At 53.2% G+C, this 19728-nt stretch overlaps 1 protein-coding gene across 7 annotated transcripts in view; it reads right to left on the bottom strand.

The window, feature by feature from the left end:
- The window catches only part of EEFSEC (eukaryotic elongation factor, selenocysteine-tRNA specific), a 188832-nt gene that overhangs the window by 120772 nt on the left and 48332 nt on the right, over positions 1–19728 (bottom strand). For all 7 annotated transcript variants that reach the window (XR_003431113.1, XR_003431114.1, XR_003431115.1 and 4 more), the window contains exon 2: positions 5678–5885. Coding sequence is in view for 3 of the 7 variants with exons in the window: in XM_027098501.1 (XP_026954302.1) it covers positions 5678–5885 (208 nt within the window). In the remaining 4 variants the exon portion in view is untranslated. The remainder of the gene's footprint in view (positions 1–5677; positions 5886–19728) is intronic.

The raw sequence follows: 19728 nt of genomic DNA, 5'->3' as shown, positions 1-19728 counted from the left end.
CAAAAACAACTCACATCAGTAAAAAAAAAAAAAAAAAAAAAAAAAAAGTGCACGTGAATCTGTGTGTGTGTGTGTGTGTGTGTGTGTGTGTGTGTGTGTAACTCGTGTAAAAGATGTAAACAAAGAGAGTCTATGTTTTAGGTTTGGAAGAGAATTCAAAATAGTGATACTAAAAAAACCAGCGATACTTATTATGCCTTATTTTTCTCACCAGTCAAGCCAGATACAAAAGCCTGGGGTAACTGTGAGCATCTGACTGATTGCACTCAGGAAAGCCCTAGTACAGGGCCACGCACACAGTAGGTGCTCCGCACGTTACAGCTGTTGTTACTAAGCCCCTACAATGTGCCAGGCCCCAATGTCAAACGCTCCCTCATAATAAACACCGTGAGGCTGGACTTACCAGCTCCCACTTTACAGAGGAAGAAATACCAACGCTGAGAGAGAAAGTGAGTCAGCCGTAGAGCAGGTACGGAATGCACACCTTGTAGGAGCCCGCTGGCAGGAGCCAGGTCACGTGGATTTGGCATCCCACCCAGTCCCGGGGAGAAGGTGGGCACTAAGCAGACGGCCGTGGCTAAAACATAAACAAGGGAAAAGAAAGGGTTTAAAGGCAGGAGGAGACACAGAGGGAGTCTGGGAGAAAGATGCACCCAGGGTGCTGTGAGACAATAACGTTTAGTGGAAAGATAAACAAAAAAGCCTAGAACACAGAACAACGTCAAGGCTGTAATAACAACTACCTCAAGCTACACACAGGTGGGAAAGACTGACAGGGCTCCGAGGGAAAACACACTTTAATTCGCTGCGTTGGGAAGACTGTGGGTACCTTTTTGTCTTCTCTTTTTATTTCTGTTAACATGGATAAATGCTTATGCAAGAGTAATTTTAAATGCTTTCAGAGATAAAGAAATCACAAAGAAAACCAAAGAACTTGACTACATAAAAATTGGAAACTTCTGCATGTTAAAAAAAAAAAACTAAAACAGAAAGACAAACAACAAATGCAAAAGACTTATTTGTAGGAAATATGATAGACAAAGGGTTAATTAATAACAACATCCTTATTAATATTAAACACTCCTGAATACCAAAAAGAGAAGCATTAAAAATCACGAGGCAAACAGACAAAACACATGGGCGCAAATTAAACACACAAAAACACAACTACTTAATACACTTAAGGAAAAATGTTCAGTCTTACCAGTAATTAAAGAATCACATATTATAACAAGAGTAAAACAACATTCTATCCTAAATGTTTCAAATATGTGTTTTTTTAAATATTTTTTTAAAGTCTTCATTGAATTTGTTACAATACTGCTTCTGTTCTATCTTTTGGTTTTCTGGCCGTGAGGCACGTGGGATCTTAGCTCCCCAACCAGGGATTGAACCCGCACCCCCTGCATTGGAAGGCAAAGTCCTAATCACTGGACCGCGAGGGAAGTCCCCATATATATTTTTAAATTAGATACTAGAGCTCACCGCTGGCACCTGTGTAAAATGGAAAAGAACACAGAGATGCACAAAAGGTTCTGAAGGGCTCCTTCCCTTTGACCTAGTGACCCCATACCTGGGGCTCTCTCAAGAGGAAAAACCGAAAATACAGACAAAGTTTAATGATGGTCAAAGACGTTCACCCAGGACTATTTATTTACAAGAAGGAAAACTTAAGCCATTTCAAAGGGTCAGGAACAGGGTGATGGTTACATGAAGAACTGCTCTATATAATGTTAAGTAATAAAAGCAGAAATCAAAAATGTAAATACTTCATGATTACAATTATACGTTTAAAGAGGGGGAACTGAATTCAGCAAAGTTGACCTTATAATAGCATCTAAAAGAATTAAACACTTAGGAATAAATTTAACCAAGGACATGTAAGGTTTGTACACCAAAAACTACAAAATCTGTATAAAAGAAATTTTTAAAAATCTAAATAAATAGAAAGACATCTGTGTCAATGAATCGGAAGACTTACTCCTGTTACGATGTCCATGCTACCTAAAACCATCTACAGATTCAATGCAGTCCCTATTAAAATTCCAACCGTCACTTTCTAAGCTGGAATGGAAAAGCAGATCCTCACATTCCAATGGGAGGGAACTGCAAGGAGCCCAAATGGCCAAAATAATCTTGAAAAAGAAGCAGAAAGTTGGAGGACTCAGCTTCCCAATGGAAACTTTCCCCAAAGGGACAGTAAGTGAAACAGCGCAGTACTGGCATAAGGACAGACAGAGACCAGTGGAACCCACGTATATTTGGTCAATTGATTTTTGACAAGGACAAAAGGGAAAAGGACAGTCTTCCACAAATGGTGCTAGGAAAACTGGATATCCTCGGATGAATGGAGGTGGGCCTTTAACATATACCATACATAAAAAAATAGCTAAAAATGGATCAAAGACCTCAACTTAAGAGCTAACACAGTAAAATTCTGAGGAAAAAAATTGGGGAAAATCTTCACGACGTTGAATTTGGCAATAATTTCAGGACTATGACACCAAAAGCACAGGCAAAAAAAGAAAAGAAAAGAAAAGAAAGAAACAAAAGAAAAAAGATTGGATTTTATCAAAATTTAAAACTTTTGTGCATTAAGGAATACTGTCAAGAAAGTGAAAAGACAACGTACAGAATGGAAGAAAACATTTGCAAATCTGACAAGGGATTAATGTCCAGAATAGATAAAGAACTCCTTCAGCTCAAGAACAAAAACAACGTGACTAAAAAATGGGCAAAGGACTCGATAGCCGTTTCTCCAAAGAAGACATGCGGTAGCCAATAAGCACATGAAGAGATGCTCAACATCAGTCACTAGGGAAACGCACCCAGACCACAGTGAGGTACCACCTCATACCTACTAGGATGGCGATGAGAAAAAAGGAAAACAGCAAGTGCTGGCGAGGATGTAGAGAAATCGGAGCCCTGAGGCACTGCTGACGGGGACATAAAACGGTGCGGCCACCGTGGAAAACAGTATGGAGGCTCCTCCAAAGTTAAAGGTAGAGTCACCATGTGATCCAGGAATCCCACTCCTAGGCACACACCCAAAGGAACTGGAGCAGGGGCTGGAATAGACATTTGTACACCAATGTTCATAGAAGCATCACTCACAACAGCCAAAAGAAAACAACCCAAGTGTCCATCAAGAGATGAATGGATCAGCAAAATACGGCCTACACACACAATAGAATACTATCTGGCTAAAAAAAGGAGTGAGATTCTGACACACGCTACAACACGGATGCATTACGCTAAGTGAAACAAACCAGACGCAGAAGGCCAAATATTGCATGATTCCATTTATATGAGGTCCCCAGAACAGTCAAATTCACAGAGACAGAAAGCAGAACAGAGGTTACCAGGGCCTGGGGGAGGAGGGGGGAGGAGTGACTGGTCAGTGGGGACAGAGTTTATGTTGGGGATTATGAAAAAGGATTAGGTTACAGACAGTGGTGATGGGTACACAGCTTTGTGAAGGTATTTAATGCCACTTAATTGTAACTTTACAGATGGATAAAATAATAAACATTATGTTATGTATATTTTACTACGATTTTTTGAATGTGGAAGAAAGGGTGGGGGTGATACTATGCACGGTGAAAAGACAGGAATGGAGTAAACCAAAAGGTCAGCAGCTGCTCTTCTGAGAAACCTTTGGGTGGTCTCCACTTTCTTTTAACTCCTTTTCTCTATTTTCCAAAGGTTCTTTCGATGACTCTTTGGATAGGAAAAAAAAAAAGTTTTGTTTTTTTTAACACTTCTTAGGTTTTGATACGTACATAGCTCAGCAGTCTAAATTTCTCCTTTCTAGATAAAAAGTTTCTTCATATTTGGACCAGCATTTACAAAGGATTTACCTAACAAGGCACCATAAGAAAAGGAAATCGTCACTTTTAAAATGATTTAAAGAAGTTCTCGCTGCACGGAGGTAACAGCTAAGTTCTCCTAAGAGGTGACTGCCTTGGCTGGCCCAGGCCCATTGGCCCACTAAGCTTTCCTTACTGGAGCTTTTCCAGCCCGGTGCGCGCTGAATGAGGAGAGCAGAGGTGTCAAAGGCCCTTCGGTGGCCCATATCCTCTGGATGTGTGAGAAACGCTGTGATTTGACCTTCAACCAATAAATTAAAATAGGAATAGTAATTTAAACACGTAAGTGAGAATTTTCCTTAAATTTAACTGATCGAAATAGGTGATATTAATTTACCCTTAATAGTATCCTAAGCCCTTCCCAGAAGGTCTCATTTATAGCAAATGACACTGACATTGTGCTGGGCTTTTATGCAGGAGTCCAAAGGACCTGGTCTCCCCTTTCTGACAAGTAAATAAAATGGCAGGGAGATCAAATAACTCACTAAAAAGAAGATACAATTTTTTATCTTCCTTTTTACAGTCTCATATCCACTTCCGCTGGGAATAACAAAGTCTGAATTCTTATGCAACACTTATCTAAATGTGTCGATTTTATCAGATTGATGAATTTTGCTAACAAAAGCAGCACTAGGAAATCTTTTATGACATATTTGGCCCATTCTCAGGGCTGAAGCTTTAATTTAACCAACTTGAGAATTCTGAGGGAGAGCTGCAGGTGTTAGATCTGAAAAAAAAAATCATAAATGGGAAGGCATATCAATCTTTATGACGGGGAAACAAAACCATTTCCACTTGCGTGCCCTCCACAGGCAGGAGAAGGAGAGGTGGCCAAGGCAGGATATTGTCTCGGGCTGCGGAGCAAAGAGGAAGCAGCCCTGTTGCCCAGTGACTGCTATTTAGTATCGATCAAAAGGCGCTGGCCCGGGGGGAGGAGAGGAGCCAATAGAGCAAGGTTTGCCGACACCGTGCGCTCAGCAGAGTGCCTTCTCGTTTTCCTGACCACGTGGGAACAAGTCGTGCCCACGGCCGCCCGAGTGCCCAGGTGGCTTTCTGCCCCGCGGTCCCCACACCCCTCCCCCACGCCCTGCCCGGGAGCACCGTCACCCTCCTGCCCCCGCAGACCTCCACGGTAAGCGGCAGGAGCTCGACAGGGCTGGAGGGCCTCCTGCTCTAGACCTCCCGGGCCGCCCTGCTGTCCTCTCCCTGTCGGCTCCCTGCTGCCCTCTGGACTCCCCCCACCCCCCCGCCCCTACTTCCCACAAGATGAAATCATAACCCCTTGGCATGAAATACTACAGGCCATGTGATCTGGCCTTTCTCTGTGTCCTCTCCATCCGTCCATCCACCGGTCCATCCATCCGTCCGACTTTATAAGTCTCTGGGACAGATATCCACTCATCACCCAAACGCACCTCTCCCTTTCGATAACCGAGGTGCAGCTAAGTGGGTGGTAAGCAGGCAGGACTGAGTCCTCACCGACAGGATGGGGAGGGGTGCGGGGGGCGTGGGGCTGACACCTGGACCTGTCCGGGCGGTGCCCGGCTCTGACTGCTCCCGCAGGATACACCCCACGGCGGTGAGCCGGCAAGACACCGGCAGCCTGGGATTCCGAACGTGGTGCAGAGCTGGACCGCCCTTCCTATGACCCACTTGTGGCTTCTTTGTGCTCCTGGCTCTTCTGGCCTCTTGCAACAGCACTGCAGCCTCCACCCGGGATGCGAGCAAGCGCCCGGCGGGACCCTGCCTGCCCCATCCGGGTCGGCGGAAGCAGGTGCGCCCTGACGCCCTCTCATCAGCAAACCTACTTGGTGTTCTCTAGGGTCTTCTGCATCTTCTTGGTCATCTTATCAATGGCCGCCTGTCTCTTCCCTTCGGGTAGGAGGTCTGTCTTGTTCAGCACCACGACCAGCTTCTGGCAGGCGATCTGCCCAATCACAAGGCACTCAGCCGACTGGGTCTGCATCCCCTTGGTCACGTCAATGACCAGCATCATCAGGTCAATGATCTGGGCCCCTGGGAGAAGAGAGGACAAGGTTAGGGAGGAAACAGGGCAGCTGACTCTGCAGAAAGTTGCCCGATGACCTAGGTCCAGCAAAACGAGCCAAGATAAAGTCGGGGGTGTCGGGCTGTGAACGACAACCATGACCTCCCAGCACCAGGCAGGGGAGTCTCTCGACCGTGAACGCTGGCCCCCTCCCAGTTCTGTGACCTGATGCCCCTCATCTCTACATGGGCAGCCCGGCAGGCTTGCTAGGGGCTCCAGGAGCCCGTGCGTTTAATGGGGCTGGCAGCGCGAGGACTCCCTGCGCAGAAGCTCCTTTCCTGTGCCCAGCGCCATTTTGTCAGCCCGCTAGGTGAAAACCAGGTCTCGGTGTAGTCTCAAGCTGCCTCCTGCTGTGGGCGAGGAGGGCACTCACGCTGCCTCCTGCTGTGGGCGAGGAGGGCACTCACGCTGCCTCTTGCTGTGGGCGAGGAGGGCATCTCACTCTGATGTGAGTTGCTTGCTTCCTGTCTGACGCCCCCCAGCCACCTGGCCTCCCTGTTGGTCCTTGGACCCCTGCCACCCTGCAAGGCCTCTGCCCCAGCCCCTCCCCCTGCCCGGCCTGCTTGTCCAGGGGTTAACTGCCAGCCCTCTCTGAGTCCTGGCTCAAATATCTCCTCTCAGTGAGGCCCATCCGGACAGCTCGATCACGGCTGCAGCCCGCCCGCCTCCCATACGTTCCGAGCCTTCTTTTCCTGCCCTGTTTCCCCAGGACACTTAGCACCCTCCACCTGTCCGTGAAACTCACGCACCGTGCACTGTTTGCTTCTGACCTGGCCTCCCCGACTGCCCTGCAAGGGTGGGATGGAGGCCAGAGGGTTGCCATTGATACTGCTTTCCCTTCTGACTGGACTGTTGCTCGTTGTTGCCAACTTAACGAAGCCAGGGGTAGGTGCTGAGGGTGCGTGCACGGGACTGTTCATACCATGTCTCCTTCCAAGTGGATTGTTGCTCTTTGTTGCCAATTTATTTATTTATTCATCTAATCTATTTTTTCCATATTCTATTTATTTATTTGGCTGCGCCAGGTCTTTAGCTGCGGCATGCACGCGGGATCTAGTTCCCTGACCAGGGATCGAACTGGGGCCCCCTGCATCGGGAGTACGGCGTCTAAGCCGCTGGACCACAGGGGGAAGTCCCTGTTGCCAATTTACAGAAACTTTTTAAACACTGAGGAGCCAAGAGGAGGTGCTGGGGTGCTGCATGGGCACTGTTGCTACTGCTTCCCACTCCCACTGGCGTGTTGCTCTTTGTTGCCAATCTAAAGGAACTTTTTAAACATTGAGGAGCACATCCTCTGAGGGGAAGGCGCATTTTAGGCTTCTCTCCCCACTTATCTTTGGGTTTTATGACTTCTTTTTCCCATGCAGAAATGTCTGACTTTTATGTTGAAATGGTCAGTCTTTCTTTCTCTCTTGTTTCTGGGTTTGGTATCTTACCTAGGTATTTTTTTACTTTTAAGATTATATATATTTTTTCACGTGCTTTCTTCCAGTACTTTTACAGTTTTAAATGTCTATGTTTCCAACCTTAATCCATTTAGACTGTATTTTGATGCAAAGGGCAAGATGGAGATCTAACTTGAGTTTTACCTGGACAGCTACCCATCATCGTCCCTGAGTCACCGTTACGTGCTTTCCCCCGTTTACAGACCCGGACAGGGTGGGTACCCAGGACTCTGGACCACGCACCCTGCGCTCTCGGCCAGCCCCCTCCCCACTCAGCGCTGCGGGTGTCCTGTTGCAAGTCTCCGGCACGCATTGGGTTTGGGCTTTTCTTCCTTTCGGCAGGGCTGCAGCACGTCTCTGGCTCCTGTCCTGTCCTCGGCTGCTTAGTTTTTCCTTGTGTCTGACGCGCTCTCTTTGTCGTTCTCCTGTCCCTCCTCTGCCGACGCTGCCCTGTTGTCCTGGGCTCTCCGGGTGGTGGTGAGGGTCTGTGCCCGGGCTCAGGGCTGTCCTGAGGACACTGGCCGTTTGCCTTTGCACCTTGTCCACTCCCCTTCCTCTTCCCGTCCTCGGGCCCTTTCCCACCTGCTCTTCGGGACGCCGTAGGGTCCCCAGAGACTCAGGAATGCAGGATTCCGGCCAAGAGGCAGCTGGCACTAGAAAAAGCAGACATTTGAATTCAGACAGCTCCGAGTTCTAGCCCTGCCTTTGCTGCTCACTGTCGTGTGACCTGACCTCAGAGTTCTCTCTATTAGCACGGGAGGGTCTCCTCCTCGCGGGGTTGTGGTGAGGGTCAGAGCTGACGCACATCAGGCAGAAGTCACGAGTTGACCTGCTGTCAGGAGCCAGGCGGGCAGTACAAATGCCAGAGGAGGGGCAACGGGGAGCTGCGGGGCCCCGGGTGAAAGTGCTCCTCGGCCACGTCAGGTGCAGGCCGGGTGTTGCCACATCTGCCGACCTGTAAAGAATTTTTACACGACCCCTCCTGGTTGTGAGTGTGGGCAGTTCGTGCAGGCTGCGCAGCGCCCCTTCCAGGGCCCACCTGTCTGCAGCCAGCCGTGTGCAGTCCCGAGCCCGGGCTCGGCTCCCGACCCGTGTGCCGGCCACTTGGGTTAGGCAGCCACTTTGGGGTTCCCTGCCAGTGGGGCGGCACGCTGGTCCTGCTGGATGCTGGGTCAGCTCATCACCTACGGGATCCGGGGCGCCTGAAGCTTGCTCTCCTCCTGGTCCGTTTGGTGTAGCTCCTCATTCTCCCAGAGAAGAGGAAGCCAGGCTTCGCAGCTAGTGCATCGTGGCACCTGGGTGACCGGGGGAGATGTCCAGTCCTGCCCAGGTGGTCCCGCTCAGGCGGCTCCCTGCTGGTCTGGGGGAATTCAGCAGGATGCTTGTGGGGGAGCCCCCTTTGCAGGATCGCCTGCGTACTGGGGGACACGGTGCTCCAGGCCACTGGCTGGCACTTCCCAAGGTCCCTGTGGGGGCCTCCTGGGTCTGCTGGATTTGGGGGCTGGCAGTGTTTGTTCCATGTGGCGGTAACTCCTCTCCCTCCTCCGCCAGGAAGAATCATCCCAGCAGCGCACTTCCTGGAGGCCCCTGTACCCGAGGCGCTTCCCACAGCGACTCCGCCCGCGAGTCCCCACGCACAGACTGAGGAGGCCGCCGCAGTCGGGGAGTCGGTGTACTGGGAAATGGCCGTGATGATAGCAGGATATCAATTTCCACTGCGGTTTACATTGTCGATAACGGTGCGTTTGCACCGCTTAGTGAATACTTAATGTCACCAGTTAAATTTCTTTTTTTCTTTATTTTAAATTTGATATTATTTCCCCTTTTTTAGGATGCCCATAGCTTCTGATTAAAAATCAAATTTGGGTTAAATATCTGATTTGCTAAAATGTTTAAAGTTTTATATTCAGTCTCTCCAGCAGAAAACTTCTTTTCCCTGAACACATTTTTCCCCCCTTTAGTCCCAGAAGGAAAGTTGCATCTCACAGATAACTTGTTAAATGCTGACCTTTCTAAGTTTTCCTTTATTTTTATTTCTGAAATGATTAAGATGTATAATCTACAGAATTGGAAATTGTAATTTTTTAAAGTACTGAGAAACTCTAACCCTGTTATAATTATTCTGCAAACCTTTAAAGGATTCTGTAGTCAGTACAACTAGATGAAAAGCTCTGATAGACTGAGAAATATAGAGGGTCATTTGTGAGCTACAAGTTGTTGCCTTGTGTTTCCCACCCACTCGCTCACTCTGCCCCTCTAGTCTCAGAATGATTTCCTACCCTGGGTTCGTGGGAATCGGGAAGGACACTGTTTGATTCATTCTGGGGAAATACTAGGGATTCTGAAAAAAACAAGACGGGCCAGTTATGTCACTTCCTGTCGCCTGATCAAAGTCTGATGGAGAAACAGACTGACCGAGGGTTACTGCCAGGCGCTGGTGGTGCCTGGAGCTGACCCGGGTCTCCAGTGGGGTCAGTCGCGGGTGGTGCCTGCTGCTGACCCGGTTCCCAGTGGGTCAGTCGAGTCGCCGTGACCTCTGGACCCCTCAGAAGTCCCTGATGTCAGCTGCGCGGCAGCAGGGCTCCTGCGGCAGAGGTAGCATGTGGGCGCCGGACTGAGGCTGCAGATGAAGCCCCACGGCCCCTGAGTGTTTGGGTCCCGTCTGCATGCATCGTTCTGGGCCTGTTAGTTCAGTTTTATCTCCCATTCCCGGGATCCCAGCAGGCATCACAAGTGAGTGGGCAGATGGGGAGAGAACACAAGCCTTCCCCTCCAGCTTGCGGGCCAAGACAAGGCACTCAGGTAGTTCTATACACCAGCAGGGACCGGAATCTCAGCGTCAGGACTGGACTCTTGGTCCACCAAGTGGAGGAGGTGGGGAAGCTACAGTCTGCTCACTCGGTCCAACAGAGATCAATGACGCTGTGCCCGAGCTGTGTCTTGTGCTGGAGGCTGCGAACACAGACCGAAAACCCAGGCCTTGGTCTGTGAGCCGCAGTGTGTGTGGGGGGGGGTCTCAGCGGAGGAGCGGGAGTCAGCGCACGGCGGGGAGGGGTGCGAGACGCCACGGCCAGCCCCGATGCTGGCGTCTGGCGGAGCGGGGTGACGACTGTGCGGGTGGAGGCTGGGCAGCGGCTGGGGCCCCGTTCGGAAGGACGGGCCATGTGGCCGACGTGAGCTTGAATGGAAGCATGAAGGACTTCGGCTGGATCTTTACGAGAACCTCCTGAGAGGCAGGGCAGGTAAAGATGGGGCTGGACGGCTGGAGCTCTCCGCCGGGGGTCTGGAGAGCTGGCGTGTCCTACTTCAGGGAGGGAGTCCGAGTTACCCGGATTCCCCACCCGTGGGCCTGCCACGCCCAGGGACGCTACTGCTGCCACTACTGCTGCCACTGCTGAGCTACGCATGTTTAAATCAAGCCCTTTTTTTGGACTCAAATGCATTTACGTTAAAAAGAACTTTACACGACAGTAAATGCACTAAACGCGCTGTAAGGAGAAGTTAACAGAGAAGATAAACAAAACGACAAAGCAGAACAATGGAACGCACTGCTGTCCATGTTAACTCCAGTTGAAACTGAGCCCCAGGCCTGCTCTGCTACTAAGGGATCAGCAAGAGCCGGTAAAAGGCACACTAGCCCTAGATCGAGGCTCTCTCTTCGACAAAATAGGGGGACTGGATGAGAACTGGGAAAGGCATGACCTTTGGCCCCACCAGGGAGGAGTGTTACCGGGCGCCAGGCATGGCCTCACACCGTCTCTCCTGGCCGCCCTGGAAGCACCGGACAGAGTACATACACCGCTCACAGCGGCCTCCTCGGAGGGGCGCACAGGAAGAGCAGAGGTGTCCACGCTTCCTCAGGGCAGAGGGGCCGAAGCGGGTCAGCCGCCACTCCTTCCCGGACGGAGGAGATGGAGGTGTGCGTGTGGGCTCCAGGGCCGCGGGCTCTCACGAGCCAGGGAGTCCTGCCCCTGCTCCCTTAAGCTACTGTGTCGTAGTCTGTCTGGGGTAATCTTTTTAGCTGACTTTGCACAACAGTACAACTCCTGTTCAAGAGCAGCGAAAAGGAGCAGAAAATGGAATTTGAAACGTAGAAATAAAATAATTGTGGCCCATGAGCTATAATTTGATTTCATGCTTTACAGGGAAATGAAAGAAGCCTTCCTTAAAATGTACGGTTTCTGCTCTCTCCCCCCTCCCCCTCCCCCCTTTAACCATTTTAGGATTTCCTCTAGCTCCGAAGAGAAAATAGGATTGTGGAAAGCGTTCAGCTCTCAAGTGTCACTGCCACTCAGGGGCCAGCTCGGTTTAATGTGAACTTCCCATTCTGGGTAAGAGGAAATTCTTCAATTAATAAACCGGGTGTGCGGAGGCCAGTCTTTAAGGTTTAATCAATTTCATCTGTACTTAGGATAAAAAGACTGACTATTCTACTTTTTTTTTTTTTTCGTTTTCCTTCTTTAAAAAAATAATAAAATGAATGTTTTATTTTAAATTCTTTGAGGCTCGTATCTCCTGTCTCAGGAAATATTGTCTATTTCATGCAGTGAGTATGAAAACTCCCCCCCCCCTTCTTACCTTTGCTAAGAATCTTTTTTCAAAAATAACTAAATTATTCTCTGTCCTCATATACTATAACAGCTTGGGAGATGATACGAATTATACAGGGTTTTGGCAGACACCTTGTAGGGGGCTGGGGAGAGAGACAGATCACCAAATATGGATGCAGGAGCTCCTTCTGGACAAACACTGAGAGGAGGGTGCGGGAACGTGCGCCCGCAGCCCCTTCACCACCAGGGACGTCTGGGGCCCTGACAACCTCACCCTGGAGGCCTACCCTGTGGTCATCTGCGGGCACGAGGACCTCAGAACAGAACCAGGGCGTCTCCCCAGCAGGACCGAGTAAACATTCGGACTTGCCGACCAACCAGGACCTACAGGACTTCCCGGGACAGAGAACTCCTGAATCTCTGTCACGTGGTCCCTGGACACGCGGTGTCCGGTCAGATTCGGGGACAGAGGCCGTGGTCAGGCCCCACGGTGGCGAGTCTGCGCCTCGGCTCCATGGAGCAGCTAAGCACTCTAGGCCATTTCTTCATCTACAGAATGGAGATAAAGCCACTACGAACCTTTTCCAAGGCTGTGTGGTGGGCCTCACACAGCCTTGGGACCCACAGGGCAGGAGGTCCCGTCCGACCCAGGTCCTCCCCATGCTTTCACAAGGGGCCTGGGTGAAAATGCTACCTTTAAGTCAGTGTTTTTCACTAAAACGCTGCAAGCCCAGGGCCCTGTCAGTGTGAGCTCCATTGTGAGAATGAGCACAAAAGCCTCACCGCTCTGAACAGCGGCTGCAATGATCAAGGGTCTCAACGTGGCTGGTCAAGGTGCAGCCAACAGCCCATCTCTGCAAGAGCCACCTGGGGCTCAGAACAGCACCTAACAGTACTCAGTACACAGTCAGCACTCACTAAGTGAGAGGGGAGGGAGAGGGGAGCGGAGAGGGAGAGGGGAGCGGAGAGGGAGAGGGGACGGGGAAGGGGAGGCATCCAGGAGGCACAACTGCCGCAGCAGCTGGACCAAGGTAGTGGAGCCGGGAGCAGAGCCAGGCTCCGCCTGACCTGAGGCCCCTTGTCCTTCCACCAGGCCTCCTCCCTGAAGTGGCACCAAAGAGGATTTCTCCTGAAGGCAGCAGCCCGTGATCCCAAGGAAGAACCGTGCCCTGGGTTCAGGGCCCACATGCCTTCGCTCCCCGTGCAGAGGTGTGAGGGGAAACGCCTGCAGACACAGGCCACGTGAGAACAGGGACGGGATGTGGGGGGGACACGCTGCCTCCCACCTCAGCCCCCCTCCCTGCCTGTCCGGGGAGAGCGGGTCTCTGAGCCTCACCCTCACCCGTCTGCAAACAAGATCCCCTGTCACCTACAGGGCAGCGTGGAGCTCCCAGATCCCACGTGCAAACCTCACGGCCCAGGACCTGGCCCAGCAGGTGCTCATCCACGGTCGTGACTGAACCTGTCCTGAGGCGGGGGTGGTGGGCAGACGTGAACACCCGCAGGACCTGGTGGGTCCTCAACTGAGCGGCACGCCTGGCGCGAGACGAGGCACAAGTCTAGACGCTGCAGCCGTTCCTGGGCCCTGGCTGGAGGGGACAGTCCCCCCTCAGCTCCAGCCCACATAGCCAGAAAGGAATGTGGGCCTGGAGTTGTCAGATCTTCTGGTTTTTCAAGAGAAGCCAAAAATCTGGACCACTGTATGAAATTTGCCAATTTTTAAATGTTGACAACCAATTCAAAACAAAATGTTTAAACTGTATGGCCCAAACAAAACATGTCCATTGGCCAAAACCGGCCTGCAGCTCCCAGTGTGAGGTCTCTGGAGGGAGTTTTCTCGAGAAAGAGAGGTTGGAGGAACCAGAACAAACAACCACCTCTTTGGCCTCATGAATCAGGAAAGCACTTAGGGACCCATCTGTTGAGCTCCGGCCCCTCCTGCCCCCATGACCCACACTGGGCCTCAGTGAGGACAGGAAAGTTCATCCTGGAGGGAAAGGGTGGCAGGCTCTCCGCTGTCACCAGGTCCCACTGGGCTACAGCAGGGGACACGAAGCCACGGGTCTGTGGTCAGACGAACCTCAGCTTGGACCCGGTCCCTGTAGGCCACAAGGGGCAAGCCGCCCCTCCCCGGCGCCTCGTGTAGGGCTCCCCAGGCCCCCATGCTCTGAACCGAGGCTGTAGCTGTCACAGCCTGTCTACCAGGATGGGAGGGGCTGACACACGGCTGCTCTCTGGTGGTCTTCTCACTACAGCTTCAAGCACCGGTTCTCACACCGAGTGTCAAAACGCTCCCACTAGGTAGAAAGTCTGAGATGACCTAAGACGATGATTTTCCTGGAAGGGTGAAGCAGGAAAGCCTCAGTGGCACCAGGCCGGAATGTCCTCTAGGACAGACGCTCTCCTCATCTCGGCCCTGGGACGAGCCCTTTCCACGAGCGCCGCGCGTTGTCTTCACAGCTAACGTCTAGCGGCAGCAGGTACCACTATCAACACCACGTTCTGCAGATGGACACGTGGAGGCCCAGAGAAGCTACATCACACCCAAGGTAAAGAGCCAGTCGGTGGCAGGCGCTCAGCCCAGAGACCTGGATCCACAAGCACCACGTTACCCTGCGTGGGGAAGAGCTCAGAGCTCCCCCGAGGAGCAGAGAGAAGGGCAGCCCCCCGCCATGTGCCCCGCAGCTCCCAGTCAGCCCTGCTGTCTCCCCCTGGGACCTGGGCACAAGCCCACGCACCGAAGCGCTCCTGCCATCTCGTCCCTTCTCCTGGCACCTCCGACTTTGAACTGCAGCTCAGATGTCACCTCCCAGGGATCTTCCCGACTCTCCGTGGTCTGGATGAGGCGGCCCTCCCTTGGGGTGCCGTGGTCCCCATGCTGCCCAGGACAGCCCTGTTCTGTGACTCGTCCGTGCCCCTGCAGCCTACCCCCAGGGACAGAGGCCCCAATGGGCAGCAGCACAGAGCCGGTGGTCAGCGAGTGCCCCTACAGGGAATGAACAGAGCTGGGACGCAGTTAAAGCACTGAGCAGGGCCCTCCACCAGCCATGCACGGATTCCTCTCTGTTCTGTAGTGGTGACGTCCTCCTACACTGCAAAGAGGCACGTGTGCTTGTCCAGAAGCAGAGACAGAAGGAAGAAGGGAGCACGGACAGGACCGCACGCTGTGAATACCAGGGGGCTGGGACCTGCAGACACAGTGTCCAGGGGCCTCCAAGGGCTGCATTCCCCTGGGAGAAGACCCCCAGCGATGGGGAGGAGGGGCCCTCACAAGTCCCCCTGAGAGATGAAGAAGCTGAGACTCAGGGTGGGGACGCAGATCCTGACCCCTCTGAACCCCGCTCCCAACCACCACCACCGTAGAGGTGGGTCCACCACTCACGAGGCACCAAGACAGGAAAACCACACTCTGCTTGTTCTGAGGGACGATGGCTGCCGTGGCCTTGGACACAGACAGGCCCTTCTAGAGACAGGGCCCCAGGCCACGGCGAGCCCCTCGTCTGAGGCAGAGAAACCACGGCAGGCGTCCCTGCCTGGCCCAGGCCAAAGGGGCTGGAAAGCCCGCCAGGCTCCTCCGACTGAGATGGTCTGAGAGCTCAGGGTCGCAGAGCCTGAGAGCGTGGCCTCAGGAAACTGTTTACTGGAGAAACAGGGGAAAAAAAAGAAGAAAAGAGGGGGGAAATCTACCATAAAAAGTAAGTAAAATCAGCAGAATTCCTTCATGAAAAGGGTGGAATTAGCATATGGCCTCAGCTGCCAAGTGAGGCCGCTGAAGCAAGCAACGAAAATGAGTTCAAGACACAATTAGACGTTTTTCTGGACGGAGACAGAGGGCACTGAGCAGGCGGCCGCGTTTCAGAGGGAGCGGCAGGGCACGTTCAGGGCAGGGCCACCGTGCGAGCGCCCTGAGCACTGGCTGGGGGGTGGGGGGCATCACCTGGGACCTCTCCCCCCGCGTTACACTGCCACGATGCCTCCTGCAGAACCTGCAGCCGCCCGGAGCCCGAAATAACAGTCTGGTTCCATCCCCCTCGGCCTCTGCTGCTGCGCCCGGGGCCGAGTGCCGCCTTCAGGGACTAGCGTGGCTGAGTCCCTGCCCTCAAGGAGCTCACGGTCCGGTGGGGGAGACGCACACAAACCCACAAGGTCAACACAGTGAAGTACATCAAAGTAAGACGTGAAGTTCCTGCTGAGCAAGCACAGAAGAGGGGAATTTAGCAACCAGAGGGAGGAGGAGGCTGGAAAGCAGAGGGAAGGGCCTTTCAGGGCCGCGCACACGGCAGGAGGCCACGGAGGCCCAGCCACCAGCACCTCAGAGGATGCCGACCACTCGGTTCCCCTGGACCCTCGGGGACGGGGCCAGATCTCCTCGGAATGACCAGAGGTGCCAACCGCTGGCTCAGGGACCACATATGACTCAATGGCCACAACTCGGGACAGCTGTTCCCAATCTTCCCAAGAGCGCGGCACACGCGGCCACCCAAGGCACGGGAGACGCTGGGTCCTCGTGGGCGACACAGTCTGTTAGGCCCTCTCTAGCCCAGTGGGTTCCAGTGTCCTCCTTCGGGCGGCTCCCTGACAATGGTCTAGCTTCGTCAGGTTCCCTGGGCCCCGTCTCCTTCAAGGTGGAGTGAATGGTTACCCTGAAAGGACCTCGAACCTCTCCTCTGTGCTCACGGCAGGCTCGCTGGGGCACGGCATCTCCACGGCCCCTGGGCCCCCGGCCCGACCCTGAGTGGGGTCCCACCTCCTTCACACCCACGAGTCAGAACCAGCTCTGCCGGCCTCTTGCGTCCACACAGCGGGCCTCTCAGATTGAAGCTGGGAGTGATGGGGATACTGAGAAGAAAACGAGGCCTGGCCCCTGCACCCAGCACCCTACATACAGAACAGGGGAAGGAGTGACAAGTGCTTGGCACTCGTCCTTTCAAAGCCCCATCAGGCTGTCTGCCGGCCGCCAACCAGCTTCCATGGCGGCAGGGGTAGGGGAGGGGGCATGGGGTCTTCAGCAGGGCAGGGCAGGCACTGACCCCACGTGCCCCGTTCTCCCCCCAGGCAGACAGCAATGGCCTTAAGCTCCCACTTATGACGAGCACTGTGTGCCCAGCACCACATGCAGACGCTCACAGCTCCGCTCCACCATCCCCACGACAGCCCAGCCGTGACTCCATCTTCCAAAGGCAGCAGCTCAGTCAGGGACGTCCGTCCACAGGCCCAAACACACAGTGAGCAGGCGGCAGGGCCCAGCTCCTCCACCACCCACCAGAGCGCTCTCGTAGCCACGTGACCTCAGCTTCCGGGGCCTTGCCCCCGCTCCTGCCCCCGCCCCAGGAGGAGGCCCTTGAGAAGAGACGCCAAACCAAAGAAGAAACCACACCTATAGAACTCAGGAAAGCACTGAACTTACGATTCCAGCTCTATTATAAAGGATACAAATCAGGACCAGCCAAAGGAAGAGACACACAGGGCACGACCTGGGCGGGCACAAACACAGGCCTCTACTGCGGAATCAGGGCTCATCACCCTCCTGGCATATCCATCTCTTCGCCAACCACGAAGTCCCACTGAGCCCCTGGGTCCAGAGTTTTTATTGTGGTTTCACTACTTAGGCACGAATGACTGAATCACTGGTCGTGAGACTGAACTCAACTGATCCGCTCAGCCCTCCTCAGAGGTCAAGAGGTCAGGCTGGTGTCTCTGGCCCAAAGCCCCAGCCCACTAGTCACATGGCTGGTCTCTAGTCTTCCTCTAGCATAAACTCAGGTGTGGTCCAGGGGACCACCAGGAACAGTAAGGACACTCCGGTCACTAGGGAAATTCCAAGGTTTCAGAAGCTCTGTCCCAAGATCCCAGGACAAAAGCCAGATTCCTTATTATATTAATACAGCAGTAAGGCTAAAACACGCTCACACACCACTGCCCTCCATCCGTCCCCCACTCGCTGCTGCTGAATGCGTTGCGTTGTGACAGCTGCTCTGAGCGACAGTCTGAAAGGCAGCAGAAGCCCCCGGAGTGCTGCTAGAGCGGAAGACACCGTCCACGGCACGTCGGTTCCTCGAGGAGGGAGGGATGGGCACTGCGGTGGGACAAGCCAGGGGCACCGCAGGGCCAGTAAACACGCTGTCAAAGAGCGCTTAATGACACAGGGCAGGCTCATGGCTCAGCGCCTAAAACGTTACATGCAGTGGGATCCCTCCTAGGAAAGGGGTTATGTCAGAATACTAAGAGGAGTTATCCTGAGTAACTAGATTCTTATTTCTCCCTCATACTTTCCTCTATTTTCCACATTCTCAATAGGCATAAATTATTATACATTCAGGGGAAAAAGGGCTTTTAAAAAATAACACGTGAAGAATAACATTACGTACACTAACTCCCATGAAGCAGTAATAAGCTACTTAATCTGAAAGTACATGGCAGTGACTGTATTTTCAATATTTAGAATTTCTTTTTGGTTCTTTTTCGTAATGTCCTAAGCTCACTATGTGTCCCATTTCTTCATTTACATTTCAAACATTCTTAAAGCCCCTTGCAGATTTGTTTCATGGTTTCTGGTTCCTAGGACGGGGATGTCCGCACTTGTGCCTATGGGATTTCTTCTGCACGGTGGTAACTTTCCTCATACGCCCTGTGACTGGTCCTCAGCCAGGGCTGTTTTCCGTGGGAGGTCCCAGTGTGTGACTGGAGTGTGCCCGGGGGCTGGCCGGACTGTGGGGCCAGGGCCACGTGCGACACCAGCGCTTCCATAACACAGATGACGCGGACGCGAGTGCACTTGGTCTCAGGGAGGACGTCCTGTCTTCTCCTGGGGCAGCCATTTAACCTCAACCTTCTGGAGGAGACCTTTCCTAGTTCCTTGTCTCCGTTCATGAGGGATCCTCTACATCTCCAGTGTGGACACCCCTGAGAACCAGCTGGTGTCCAGGCCTGTTTGCTGCTGTGCCTCTGACGCCTTTCCACGTCCAGCCCTTGAAGATGCTCCTTCCTGGCTTCTGCACCTCAACCTCCTCGCGCTTCCTCACTTCACCCAGTCTGTCAACGTCGGTGCGACCCAAGGCGCCCAGGGGCCACGCAGCCCACTGTGTCACCCACACGTCTGAAGCGACGGGGCAATTATAAAGGGTCAAGGGGGCACACAGCGAGGGACACTCGACCTCACGCCCCTCTCACCACCTGACAACAATGATGGAAACTAAATGTACTGGAGGTAACTAGACATCATTTTAGTGAACAGAGAACTACTATAACCAGAGTTGCGTTGTAGACTCTGAGTCACAAAGACCTGGATTTGAACCCTGGTTCTGCCAGCTCTGCAATCTGGGGCCTCTCACCCCCAGCCCTCCACTCACAGGGACATGGTGAGAACTGGCCTAAAGCCCAGTCTGCTGGGGCCCGTCCCTGGGGAGCTGATCTTTGCTGCACCTGGTGACACAGCTCACACTGAAGAACAGGCTAGGAGAGCTCTGTACCAGCTCCAGGCAGAGCCTCAGGACAGCGATTGCGAAGCAGGGACCGGGGGGGGGGGGGGGGGGGGGGGGGCGGGGAATGGCCGGGGAGCTTCTAGCACCTGGAAGGATCCTTAGACTGCGGCTAGCAACAGCCCCAGCTGCACATCCCCACGGGGACTCTGGGAAACCTGGCCACTGGCGTCCCTGCCTGAGGGCTGACTGTGTGCACCCCCTTCCCGAACGGCCCCAGCCCCCTGCAATAGCTCCAGGAACCACACAGAGAATTCCGCCAGTGGGAGCAACGACCACTGCGCCTGGACCACCTCTAGAGAGGGGACGTGTCTGATCATTCACCTCCGAAGCTGCCCC

This window comes from Aethalodelphis obliquidens, unplaced genomic scaffold (genome assembly GCF_003676395.1).
Source record: "Aethalodelphis obliquidens isolate GAN/ISIS:26980383/991018 unplaced genomic scaffold, ASM367639v1 scaffold123, whole genome shotgun sequence".
Lineage (NCBI taxonomy): Eukaryota > Metazoa > Chordata > Mammalia > Artiodactyla > Delphinidae > Aethalodelphis > Aethalodelphis obliquidens.
This window is presented reverse-complemented; position numbering and strand designations above follow the sequence as displayed.